The 13084-nt window shown below is 30.2% G+C and overlaps 1 protein-coding gene across 1 annotated transcript; it reads right to left on the minus strand.

Moving 5' to 3' along the window:
* Positions 1 to 2315: 2315 nt before the first annotated feature.
* LOC126833833 (uncharacterized) lies at positions 2316 to 10797 on the minus strand. The gene is made up of 4 exons (XM_050565394.1): positions 10654 to 10797; positions 9797 to 9984; positions 4442 to 4635; positions 2316 to 3666 (listed from the first exon to the last, which is right to left on the minus strand). The coding sequence occupies exons 1-4, from the start codon at positions 10684 to 10686 to the stop codon at positions 3476 to 3478; spliced, it is 606 nt and encodes a 201-aa protein (XP_050421351.1). The 5' UTR covers positions 10687 to 10797; the 3' UTR covers positions 2316 to 3475.
* Between the last annotated feature and the right edge of the window lie 2287 nt (positions 10798 to 13084).

Below are 13084 nucleotides of genomic sequence, written 5' to 3' on the forward strand. Positions count from 1 at the left end.
GTTGTTGGGGCAAATGTATAATAGCGTTTGACCAAAACTAATACACCTAACGAAAGAGAGACCTAACATAATCGTTAAAGTCTCCGGTTTCTGGAGCGAGACGAATACTAGTAATCATAATATAAACAAAAAAATTCTTTTGTTATCTATGTGAGCATCAGAATGCACACTGACCACAGTTGTTGTTGCTAGATTTGCTATTTTGACTTACGGATATCCGAGTTGCCTTGGACTTGTTCCAAAGACAATGCAAAAGACAACGACACCATTCACCAACCCTCTTGCGGGTAACAGACAACTTCATTGAAAGACACCCCAAATCTCACAACGGGATTACCACAAGTTTGTGACCGTTCTAGTCAATCCGTGCACTTGACAGAGGGTAAAGAAACTTTTAAGAACTTAGACAAGAAAGCACCACTGGGCCTTGACTACCGGAACCAGGACATACTGATACTGTACTGAACGGGTAATATTCTTTTCAGTTAAAATGCACTTCTCGAATCTAGATTAAGCCAATTGATGCTATGCAATCAACAGGGTTTTGAGACGAATTGAAAATCTTAAATAGATACACCACTGGGTTATATTCTAATCAAATTAGCAGCAGCATGTTAATGGTCGTTATCGAACCGCTGATCTTTACTTTAGCATATTAGTTCTGACAGCCATCTACGATAGATTTATAATGACCTATTTAACCTATTTAAACTTACATTTAACAAATCATAAGAAAATTAAATGCCATAGTTTTCGTAGTTAGCTGACCAGAGATTTTGTTATTATATCTCATTACCACAGTGATGAGTATGACCATTGATGAGAACTCACTGATTAGGTCTAAGAGCTGACATGGTAGTGATGGTGACTGATGACGGATAGGGTCTGTTTTATCATTTCAGAATCATTCTGGAAGTAGTTTAAATGATTACAAACAAGAATAGTAGTTGCGATTGCGAATCTCATTTTCAGAGGCATCCAAAATAACAGAACTTTGCTGGCCCTTGGGCTTTCGAATCCACGGTGACAGTCGAAGGTCTAAACGAATGAATAGGGTCGTACCATGTGCTAAGAAATGATTTGTGTGCTTTTATTGGGTCTCCGAAGGGAAACATGTGACTATAAGGCGACACAATATTTCGTCGGGTGTATCATAATTTCATAAGTTATATGGTGCCACGCCGGAGCTATAACGGCCTATATATCTTCTGAAACACACAATGTACATTCATTCTGCTATACTTTCAATTCGGACCGAGATGTTCTTTCGTATTGATCCTTTATGTATTATATCTAGCAAACGAAATCTGCTTAATGCATACACAATAATACACTTATATTCGATTCATTTTTCAATCAATTGTTCGAGTCAATTAACTTAAGTGATTTTATTTTTTGCTGGAAACTCATTCTAAATTAGTTTAGTTTTTAACCCTTTCTGTCGCGTGTATCGTGTCACAAATCAGAGATCACTAAGTGCATTAATTAAGGTACACTATTTGGTCGGATAATTATCATAGACAAATATACCTGACTTGCATCTTTAAGTATTCTATCGTTGGGTATCGAATACTTACATGTATCTAGTACAAAAATCAAGTTCTTTTTCTTCAAAATTTCAGTAAACAGTTGTCTTTGAAAAACAACAGTTTTTAAGGACACGCGTGAAATATTTATAAATATAACTCAAAACAGCTGTGAATATAATTTCCGGCTGATACATAATAAGTAATAAAGTAAAAAAAAAAAATTTAGTTAGAATGTGTACAATACAAAACTGATAAATTTGGACAATGTGAACAAAAATAAGAATTTGATGGGATACTGGATTTTTGAAAACCCAAGACATAGTATGCAAATATTATAAGAGGAAATGAAATATCTTTACAAAGTCATGGCGAACGAACAGATTGATGAAAATAAAATGAAAATTTGTATCGATAAAAACGTAACTCATACACCGGGTAAGTGGTAATAAAAACAAAATAAATAAACACATAATATTATATAATTCTCAAGTCGTATTTCGTCGTCTGTTGAACCTTTTAATATGACGGTTTTTTTTTTTTTCATAAAATTATATTAAGAATATTATTATTATTATACAATCTCCGTCGTTCGAAACGACCGTTGTAAACCAGAAGAGAAAAAAAATATTAGTTATTCTCGTTAAAGAGATGGTAATATATATTTTTTTTTTTTTCCCCAGGAACAATAAAATAACAAACATCCATATTAATCGGGTTGGTTCATTTGCATCCGAGTCGGCGAGAAATATTTTATTAAAAAAAAAAAAAAAATAGTTTTGTATTCTTTGGCCGCCATAACAAGCAGGGGTAGGGGGGGGGTTAGCAAAAGAAAACGCTTGATAATAATGTTATTCCGTTCTTGTTTCCTTATATACTAATACAGTAGCATACCGGGCGCGTACTCGAAAGAAAATTAATTCGTCACAATAATATTATAATAAAAAAAAAGGTCTCGAAAAACATAAAATTAACAATTTAAATTTCGTTCTTTTGTTCCTGTCTGGAGAGCAGGCAGCGATAGTCGTTATTTTATCAAAAGCCATTAATTAAACGGGCAGCACAACGGTGGAGAGCGCACGGCGCCGTCTTAATAATATATAGCGTTACTGTGCATATTACAGTAGCGTACCTAAGTATAAGATTTTGGAAAAAGAAAACCGAAATCAGCCGGTTTCACCAACATTGGTTGAGAATTTAACTTATTGTTGATTATATTTAATTTATTTGTTATACAATGGAAATAATTCTTATCACTACCTACTTTTTTGTTTAGGCCTTCAAAATAGAAAAAAAATATTTTAACGACTTTGATGACAAATTATTTTTAGAAAGGTATAGACCATCTAAACAATGTGTTAAAACATTGTATATCAATTACTTATGCAAACCGAAACGTTAAAAAAAAGTAAAATAAAATTCCAAATAATAACAAACTGACAAATTAAATAATATAATCACTTGTCAGTTATCACATATTTTAATAACCAATGAAAACGTTGGAATCGAGGTAACCGCTTTGGTAACCCAATTAACGTTTTGGTAACTTAACAAATAGAATTTAACAACAATAATATTATGGTGAAACTTATTTCTTTTAACCAGATGGTAAATTTAACTGAATTGTTAACTAATATTGTGTTAAGAGTGTATTTAACAATAGTTGGTAAAACCGGCTGACAATCACTTATCAGTTATCACATATTTGAATAACCAATGAGAACGTTGGAATCGAGGTAACCGCTTTGGTAACCCAACTAACGTTTTGTTAACTTCACAATTAGACTTTATTCATTCAACCAGATGTTAAATTTAAATGAATTGTTAACTAACATTGTGTTAAAAGTGTATTTAACAATAGTCGGTGAAACCGGCTGAATAAGTATAAATATCGGCGCGCGCTTAATAATTACATCACGAAACGAATAATAATGTGATCTTTGAAACGTTTAATGCTGGTCTTTCGGAAAGTCTGTCCTCCGCAATTGTCCGAATATCTTATTCCTCTGGTACTTGACCTCGTTCAGGCAAAAGCCGGTTAACGCCCAAGGGCATTCGTACTCGATCGTCTCCACCACCCGGGTTCCGCTGCGGTTGTTCTGGGAAGACTTCAGAAACTGCATTTCCGAATCGGTATGAACTATGAAAAAAAATTTTTAAAAAAATAGTACAGAAAAAACAGCTCATTAAATAATATGTAGCAAGTCATGTTTGACCATTCGGAGACAACGCGTCAATGTCCCACATCAAAATCATTTATTCATAACGACAAAATATAATAATATGTTGTCAATAACTATCATAAGCTTTACACAGGACGAATCTTAGTAAAATCCATACAAAAGAATATCCTTAATGCAGTAAACAATATCATATTAGATAGTGGAACAAGATTATCAGTACGACCATCAATCATTTCGAGCATTACATTACAGGTTGACCGAGATAACTGCCAAAAATTATACTTAACAATTTGAATAATGGGTTGTAATAGAGTTGAATTAAAAGAGATGATGGATTAGAGATAATAGATTAGAAACAAGATATTAGAGTTATACTAGATTGCAAGACATATCCATGTATTGCTGGATTATTGATAATTAAAAACAATTTTTATAAAAATGTATACCAATAATATTATCCTGTTACTAATTACTTTGAAATAATTGTATTTTTCATTATTAATTTTTGTATTAATGAAATTTTTCAGGACGGGCAGAGTTATTTGAAACAATGTATGTAAGTACAATTGCCAATGTACTTAGCGCACTCTAGTGGTGAAAAATTCAACTACTTATTTATTTCGGCCACTGAAAATTTTACACTTTTTTAATCCAACCATGCTGTTATTAGAAATTTGAAAAAAAGTGGAGTTAATCGGTTTGGCATCTGAACGCCTCATTTATCGTACTCACGGCAAAAGAAGTTAGAAAAGCAAGTTCGGTGTGTCGAATTGATGTTGTAATGCAATTGCGATATTTTGTAGATGACAAATTCGCCAACGATTTTGTTGGTCACGAACGGAATCTGAGACAAGTGTTCTTCGTATTCCACCGTGTAGTTCCATTCTTTGAAATTGGCCGCTTCGTGAGTGATGGTAAATTTCTTGCTTAAATGACACATAAAGAAAAAAACAAACGTTAGTATAATTTTTATAAAAATTATCTAAAATGGGTAATGAAAATACCCAAAAACGGATCGTTTTAAGCAAATTATTAGTATTTTCTTAATTACATAGATGGCTAAACTCTAAAATTAAAACGTTAAAGCATCCGTCACAGTAAAAATAATATGTATTATAGGCCTAGCTGTCGAAGCCATAATCTCATTACGAACAAAAAAAAAAATATGTATAAACACCTCATACAATTGTGTATAACTGCCAAGGTCGACCTTTAAGAAAAACGCATCTCTTGTAAAATCAAGGGTTTTGCCATTCGAGGTATAAATTTTAGATATCATGGACCTGTAATAATACACTGATCAGTTTAAAATGTGTAAAACACTTTTCGGTAAGATAACAAATTGATCCATTGAAACATAGTTTTATGCTTTCATCGATTTATTTACTTTTTTACTAGATTTAAAAAATTTCCTTTTTCTCCAAACGATTTTTTTAAAAAAAAAACAGGCCCCCAAGGACTCGAGGACTTTTCCAATGTATAGGAACACATAAAAAAACTATTTTTCTTCTACAGGGAAACATATGAATTATAAGTATATTTTATGGCACCCACCAGCTCCTAATCTTAACTGAGCATTCCACACGATTAAAACGTTTCTCCTTGTTGAGGAACGAGTGAAGAAATCAAATAAAATAAATAAATAAATAACGTTAAATAATTTTTTAACGAAACAAATTTTGATTTTACTGAAAATTGCTAGTAAATTTCGAACTGGCCACAAAACATATTCAAGTTTAAAGTAGTTCATAAACTTTTCTTGCAATGCGTACCAAAAATTGAGTTTTTCTTCTTATTTTTTTTGTGTGTACTAATTGTAAATTTGTCTTTATTATAAATAAAAAATATAATTCGGTCTGCAAATTAGACTGAAAGTAGACTTAGTGTGAGGCCATAACATGTAATATTTTATCAAAAATCTGTAGCCAAACTTTTTTTTTAATTAATAACAAGGGGGGAAATACACTTTGACCTTAATAAATCGCCTTGTGTGAGTTAATACAAACATATTGAATGCTTATTTTATCATTTTCGGACTTTTCAGCACAAATTAAATAAAACAAGATAGTGCACTACAAAAATAGGTAATGTAAAATGTAAGCAAACTTTTATACTCTCAAGCCAGTGTGACCCAAGACAGTTTATCGAACATCTTTAACGTTATTACCACAATCTTCGTTAATCGACTACTTGTTATTAATACTTGTTATCAGTAATTCTTATCAGTATACGATAACATTATAAATAGTTTGTAAAATATTTTCGGCACTATAATTTGTCCCTACAGCTATAGTTTGTGACCAATAAAAAATCGTTATTTGAAAATCTATTGTTTTACTATGGAAAGCACTATCTGGTTTTATATTTTAATAATCTGTGGTTATAGCGATTTCTGAAAACCCAGTATTGTACTGCATTCGTTTACCGATGGTGATAATAATTTATTATATTATACAGGGTTTGGGAATGGTTATATCCCTGTTTACTTACAACCGTATCTACACGCTATCTATGCGACCACGGCGACGTTGCTGGACACGGTCGAATATAAACTAACAATAATACCACCAAAAAAAAAAAAAAATAGTCCTAATTACTGTACTTATTAATTTAAAAAATCGCCTATACTTAACGCCTTAATAAATGAGGGTATGACGTACTCTTAAGATTAATTTATTGTTTCTACACATTTTACTACACTTCTGGTTAGGTATAAGTTTATAATTAAAAATACAGATATTGATTTCCCAAAGTCAACACAAATTGGACACAAAAAGACTTGGGATTTTCACCAATCCTGACCTGACCAAAAGCTAGACGTCTAACATAATCCAAAGCTATCATATAATGACCGCTCTGTAAAAAAAACATAACACAAATAACATTAGGTGTATTCTTACTGCAGTAAAGCGTCAATCGTTGAAAAAAAATCGCATAATCTGATATAATAAAAAAGCTTAACATCTTATTTTTTTTTTATTAAAATTAAAATCAAATTATTCTCATCTTAGCTGTTTTCGTTGGTAAGATTCCGAGATTCTCGTTATGTAACGTACGTTTGCGTTGCATTGAACAATTGTTGGTAGTATTTTATAAATAAATTTACATATAAAAAACAGATTTTCGCATTTGAATTTAAAATACACGGTTGCTTCGCTAAAAGGAAAAAAAAATAATTCTTTATAGACTGTTGACGAAATCAAATAAGAGCTGTTACTTTTGTAACGCACACAAACAAGTACTCGAGTACTTATATTCCACTTAGAGCCGCCTGAGTACCGATTTATTTAAGTATAATAATATGAATAATATAATTTTCCTTTTTTGCAACATTTTAAGCTGATTTTAACGAGACGAATACAAAATAACATTTTCAAAAGAGATGGTCGCTGTCGAGTTTAATTTTATTCTGTCTACAAATTTTGGGATAAAGTTAAGAAAAAGTAAAACAATAATATTGTCAAGCCCGTATTATACTTAATTTAGGCACTTATTAGAACATGGACAACAGTTCGGTGTTTTTTGCAATTATCGTTTTTTTCTTATAAGTCTCATTTTTATGAGTATATTAAACATACTGTAATTTAAAAAAAACATTCCCTTATATTAATAGAAAAAGGGCCAAAAAACCAAAGCACAACTGTAATTAAAAAACAAGTCTTACAAAGTAAAATTCTGTGATGACTACTTTTAAGTATTGTAATATTCAACAATATATAACAATAAGTTAATACTGTTTTTTTTTTTTATGGCACTTTTGCTTTTTTAAGCATGTTCATTTAATATTGTTTATGATATTGAACAAGTGTATTTTTTTTTTATTAAATAAACTTTCTTTTTTTTTAATGGTTTGATTAGAACAAAGGCCCAATTTTACAACTTTTAAAAAAAATTCCTTAAATTAAAATTAAAAATTATCATTTTATCAATTCAATCGTGGATATTAAACGGAAAAAAAACACAATATAATTTAGCAAAATGTTTTCATGCGAAGCGCAGTTGAACATCCACATTTCCATTTAATGTTTTGTGTACATTTTTGTTGCTAAAATTTTACCAGAAAAAAAACGTATTACAGTTTTATTTTATGAACAAATTACTGTTGACTCGAAAAATTACCAAGAAAGTGCACTAGACCGTAATGACATTATGGAAAAATCGTTTGGTGAGGTCGCCATTAATAAAAATGGAGGAAAACGCATTTCTTATAATAATTCTAGTACTGTAGTTATTGAAAAATGAAAAATACGACAATAAGTTAAATTCAAATATTTAAACAAAAACCCTCGATAAGGGCACTTTGAGTTCAAAGAAAATGACGACAAAAATTCTTAATGCTTGTCCATTTGTTAGAAGTTAAAACTTCGTTTCAAACTTTTCCGTTCAATCTCCATAAATATTTTATACTAAAAAAATACATGTCTGTTTTCTTTAGACACGTACGTTTTTAGTTTCTTCTTGAGTTCAGCAATCATTTGTAAACTATACCCAATAGCTATTACAGTATAAAATCACAATGTTATTGAAAACATTGGCTAGCCAAGTTAGACTCTGTCACGCATATAATATTCGCATGTTAGTTTAGTTTTTAAATTTCCCTATTCCAAACAAAATCGTTAATACTGCCAAGTCTTACAAAAAAATTAACAAGAATAACTTTCCATCATGTTTAGTCTATATATGTGTAAAGTTAAACAAATTGTTTAAAAAAAAAAAAATATTAAAAATCGGTTGGTTTGTTTACATCTTTAACAATTAGTGCCATGATATAATATTTTATAAAAAAAAGAGTAATATACCTCCAATAAGATAATGCAATATTTAAAATTATTTTAGCATATAATATGTAAAGTATATTTTCTGTATAGATACCCCTAACTCAAAAAATGATAAGAGATACGAGATAAGAAATAAATTAAAAGACATAAATACTGAGAGACAATTGATAAGAGATAAACGATAATAGATTAGAGATAAATGATAAGACATTAATAATAAGAGATAATACATTTTGAGTTAGGGGCCGAAACGGGCTGAAAATGATGTGAACCCTAATTTAAGGTGAGCTTTTTGCACTAAATAACAGGGAATCGTTTTTTTTTTTTAAGTTATTACTTTTTCACTTAACTGTCGAAACCTATGATATTTTACTTACCTATCGAAAAAATTAAAACGCTTATTTGCCCCCCCCCCTCCTTTTACTTATTTTTTATGCTGGAACGCCCTGTAAAGTACACTTTCTGGAAATATACAACGTCTAACGAACTAACATAAATTTAAAATTGTCAAACTAATAATATTAACTTATTTTATGAAAATAATAAAAGTATAACTAATTTAATTTAATTTAATCAAAAAATCATTATTTAATTAGTAAAAATGATTAATTAGTAATTTAATTAATGAAAACTAGATCGAATAAATCGAATTAAGTTCAATTTTATAATAAACTTTAAATTTGTATTTTTATTTGTTGGTTAGGCAACTATTGCGCTCAACGTTGAGTGCCTCAATTATAGCAATTATTTAGTTTTAAGCCAACACCACAACTTTAATTGCAGGTAGTGGCATTTGAATTTTTTTTCTTGTTTAATTACACCTCATTGTATGTTTTAATGTTGGTTTAACGAGTAAGCTTTAATACGCTTATTTGTGGAGGTAAATTTCGCAAAAAAAACCCCAATTAATAGTGATTGTTTTTTAACAGAAAAATAGGGTGGAGGGGAAGACAATTATATTATAAATGAACATTGGACAATATCCTATATAATAGATTATACATCACTTTACTTAAATATTATTTTTTAAACCTTAAACATTTAATTAACTATAGAGTATTTTTATATGTTTTCCAATAATATTATAACCCCAACAGTCTCTTATGTGTTAAAACACTATAAAGACTAAGATTTTGGAATTTTTAAATTAAGTTAAAGTTATTAAAAACCTTTTAAAAAGCTCAAGTTGATAAGATTTTAACACATGTTATCATATTTAGTCTTACATTAGTAATCTAATGCACGAATTTTAAGATGTCTAGGATTATCGTCTAAGACATTATTGTCTGGGTCATAACTATACACTTACATGGTGGGATTTAACGTCATCATGTTGGAGAAATCTGACACGTATTCCCAGACGTCCTGTGGCTGGGCTTCGATCATTTCAGAGCTGACAAACTTCACCTTATTTTTGTGTCTAGCCATCAGCGTGCAAACTAACACCACAACAATGAACCCAAATACCAATCTCCTGCGATACCGGTAAGCGTTCAACTGAAACGCAACACAATAGTGTATTAGACACGAATAGACCGCCACATGGCCTATTATTTATTATAAAAATATATTTAGCAAAATTCAATATTTTTAACTACATTTTTTTTTGTAACTGGGGAGGAAGGTAAAACCAGTATTTTATATTACCACCTGCCCCCCCCCTCTCCAATTAATTTCACTAAATAACAGCTGTCAGACCTTACTGTTGCTAAAAAAATTACTAAAAAAAAAAAATACTAAATCGATTAAATAAAAAATTAGTATAGTTAGAAGTTGTTTATTTAAAAAAACCTTGTTTCCTAACTACCAGATAAACTCCCTGTAAGCTTGTTTTGGAATCTAGAAAAAAGCCACGGTAAAAACATGAAATGAAAATAAAGGAAAATCGATTGGAACTATATTTTAGTGTATTATTATAGCATTCCATTTTAAAGTGAAATAAGTTTTTTAAATTTTTTAAATTTTTTGTAATAATTAAATACATTTTTCGAAAAATATCCCATAGTTAGGTTTTTGTTTTTTCCCCATTACTATTATTTAGCTATTAGATTTGTGATATTTTTTTTTTACAATAATAGTTGCTTTAGTAAAATTAAATTAAATTATTAAAAATATAATAACAATTTTGTAAATAATAAATAATAATAATAATAAAAAAACGGTTACCTTAAAGTATTTGATAGTCTTTGTCAGCTTCATGTTTGTTTGGCGACCGTTGGGTGGATATTGAATAAAACAAATAAAAAAATCGAACCAGACAACGGAAGTCTCATGTCGTCGTTATCTGTGTGTGATACGATTGTATATTCCGGACTGACAAAATGTGAGATTATTCCTTTTTTTTAATATTATTATTATTATTCTCGAATAAATGAATAATAATATTAACTGCTTGCGCGTAACAATAAGAACTATACATTGTAGTACACGAGCTAAAAACAAAGCATTATCGTTTGGTTGGAACAAGAAGCTACCTAGAAAATGATCAAACGATTCCACCGACATTTCTTAAGGATTTAAGTTATTGTTGATTATATTTTTTAACAATACAATTATAATATTATCACTTATCGGTTATCACATTTCGTGATAACTAATGAGAACGTTGGAATCAAGGTAACCACTTTGGTAACCCAAGTAACATTTCGTTAACCTAACAAATAGAATCTAATGATAATAATGTTATGATGAAACTTACTTAATTTAACCGGATGTTAAATTTTAACGAATTGTTAACTAAGATTATGTTAAGTGTATTTAATAATAGTTGGTGAAACCGGCTGATTATTTGGCAATTTTCTATAGGCATACTGCTCCGGCTTTGACGACATTATCTTTTTTTGTTTATCAATTTTCGCATAGAACACACATTTACTTCCGTTCCGGATACAAACCAACACAATGTCCAACAGCATTTGAAATATTACTGTATAAAATATGATTTAAAAATACAGGAATACCGTCCAAAACGATAAGAAAAAAAAACAATTAAAATATACTCTAACGACATTGTTTTTGACACTCATAAAAATTCTATTGTTACTTCAAGACGCATAAAAAACGCATTTACATTGCATATATTTGATAAAACACCCGTTTAAAGTAGTTTAACCAAATGGTTATGTAATTGAATAAAACAATTGTGGAACAAAACAACAACAAATTGAAAACGGTAGACAATTATTTTTAATACATTATACAGTAGACAATACTACTCACATTGTGAATCGCCAAGATTACACAGTTTCATTACTCATTAGGTACATAAATATATATCTGCTCGGTTTTATGAAAATTAGTAAAATTAAACAAAACAATGGAAAAAATAAAATCAATAAAACATACATAGTTATTATTTGATGATGTTGTCTAACACCAAGAGCTGAACTTATTCAATTATTAATTGGCTACACTACGGTTAGATTTTGTACTTGTATGATTGGTGTGCAATAACAATATTATACTATTTTCCAAACCACCCTAGAGGTAGAGTATCAGGCTCATTTAATTTTCTTCAACCGAGACACTTAGCTCGCCAAACTAATTTAAAATTACTTATCCAAGTATTATTCGTATTTTCTAAATTATGTACTTCATATTGCCCTTACCTTATAGTACGCACTTCAATGTTTTACCATCACACACTTTAGAAGTGTTCAGTAAAGTTAAGTTGTCCGAACGTTTAACATTAAATTGCCATTTGTTCGACACAGAAGAAACCTGAAGTCTTGGTTATCTCTGTTGCTATTGTTACATTTTCTTATTTAAAAATACAAACTTCATCGGTTGTTACCTCTGGAAACTAATAATTTTTATATTAGTCAATATACTTTTTGCTTAAACAACAACAAAAATTTACTTTTGTCAAGTCTGTTTTCTGTTGCTAATCCACTTCTTTCTTTTTTCCCCAACACAGAGTGCAACAGGGCCGGGTCGTGGAAACCAGCAAATATCTTTGGTGTAACCAGCCCAAGAACATAATAGTCGTGATAAAAAGTTACCAAGTGTACTTAATATCTAATCTGAGAAATTATTATGAAATTTTATGCTCGAACCTGTGGTCACACTGATTTTATTTTCAGCCATGTGACGCCATAATTTTGTTTTTCTCGTTGTACATATTATTGTAAATGAAGTTGTCCGTAAATACATTAATAATAATAATAAAAAACGCTATTTAAATTTCACATTTTTCAAGCCACATACCACTAAGATTACAACTAAGACACTGAGGACTGAAGACAGTCGTCCATTATGCGGTCTTGAAACATAATATAACAAATACTAATTAAGCGACTGTGGTGCGATCTATCTGGGAAACAAAATATTCCATCGAACACCATGTTTTATAATCAGGCCATCGGCTCACTGCAACTGATACCTAATGCTCGGTATTTGTTCTACTAGAGCGCGCCACAGTCGCTAAATTGTATTATACATTTCATTACCACAATCCCGTCACCCGACTTCCCATTAGTTTCCAGTCCTTAGTGTCTTAGTTGGTGCTTGAACCTAACAGGCTCAGCCATAGATCTTGAGACAAGCCAAAGATGAGAGGAAGTGGTTATTATTTAATTGTTTACCTCTATTTTTGAAG

This window comes from Adelges cooleyi, unplaced genomic scaffold (genome assembly GCF_023614345.1).
Source record: "Adelges cooleyi isolate 19-005CV unplaced genomic scaffold, UGA_ACOO_1.1 ACOO_flye_CR_arks_rails_tigmint_CR_PRNA_2, whole genome shotgun sequence".
Taxonomy (NCBI): domain Eukaryota; kingdom Metazoa; phylum Arthropoda; class Insecta; order Hemiptera; family Adelgidae; genus Adelges; species Adelges cooleyi.

What these genes read in the sequence shown, in the direction of transcription:
- LOC126833833 (XM_050565394.1), bottom strand. Translation starts at nt 10,686, where the DNA reads ATGAAGCTGACAAAGACTATCAAATACTTTAAG. An exon ending in ATGACGTTAAATCCCACCAT is followed by an intron (nt 4,636 to 9,796) that starts GTAAGTGTATAG and finishes GTGTCATTTAAG; the next exon opens with CAAGAAATTTACCATCACTC. An exon ending in CTTTTCTAACTTCTTTTGCC is followed by an intron (nt 3,667 to 4,441) that starts GTGAGTACGATA and finishes TTTTTTTCATAG; the next exon opens with TTCATACCGATTCGGAAATG.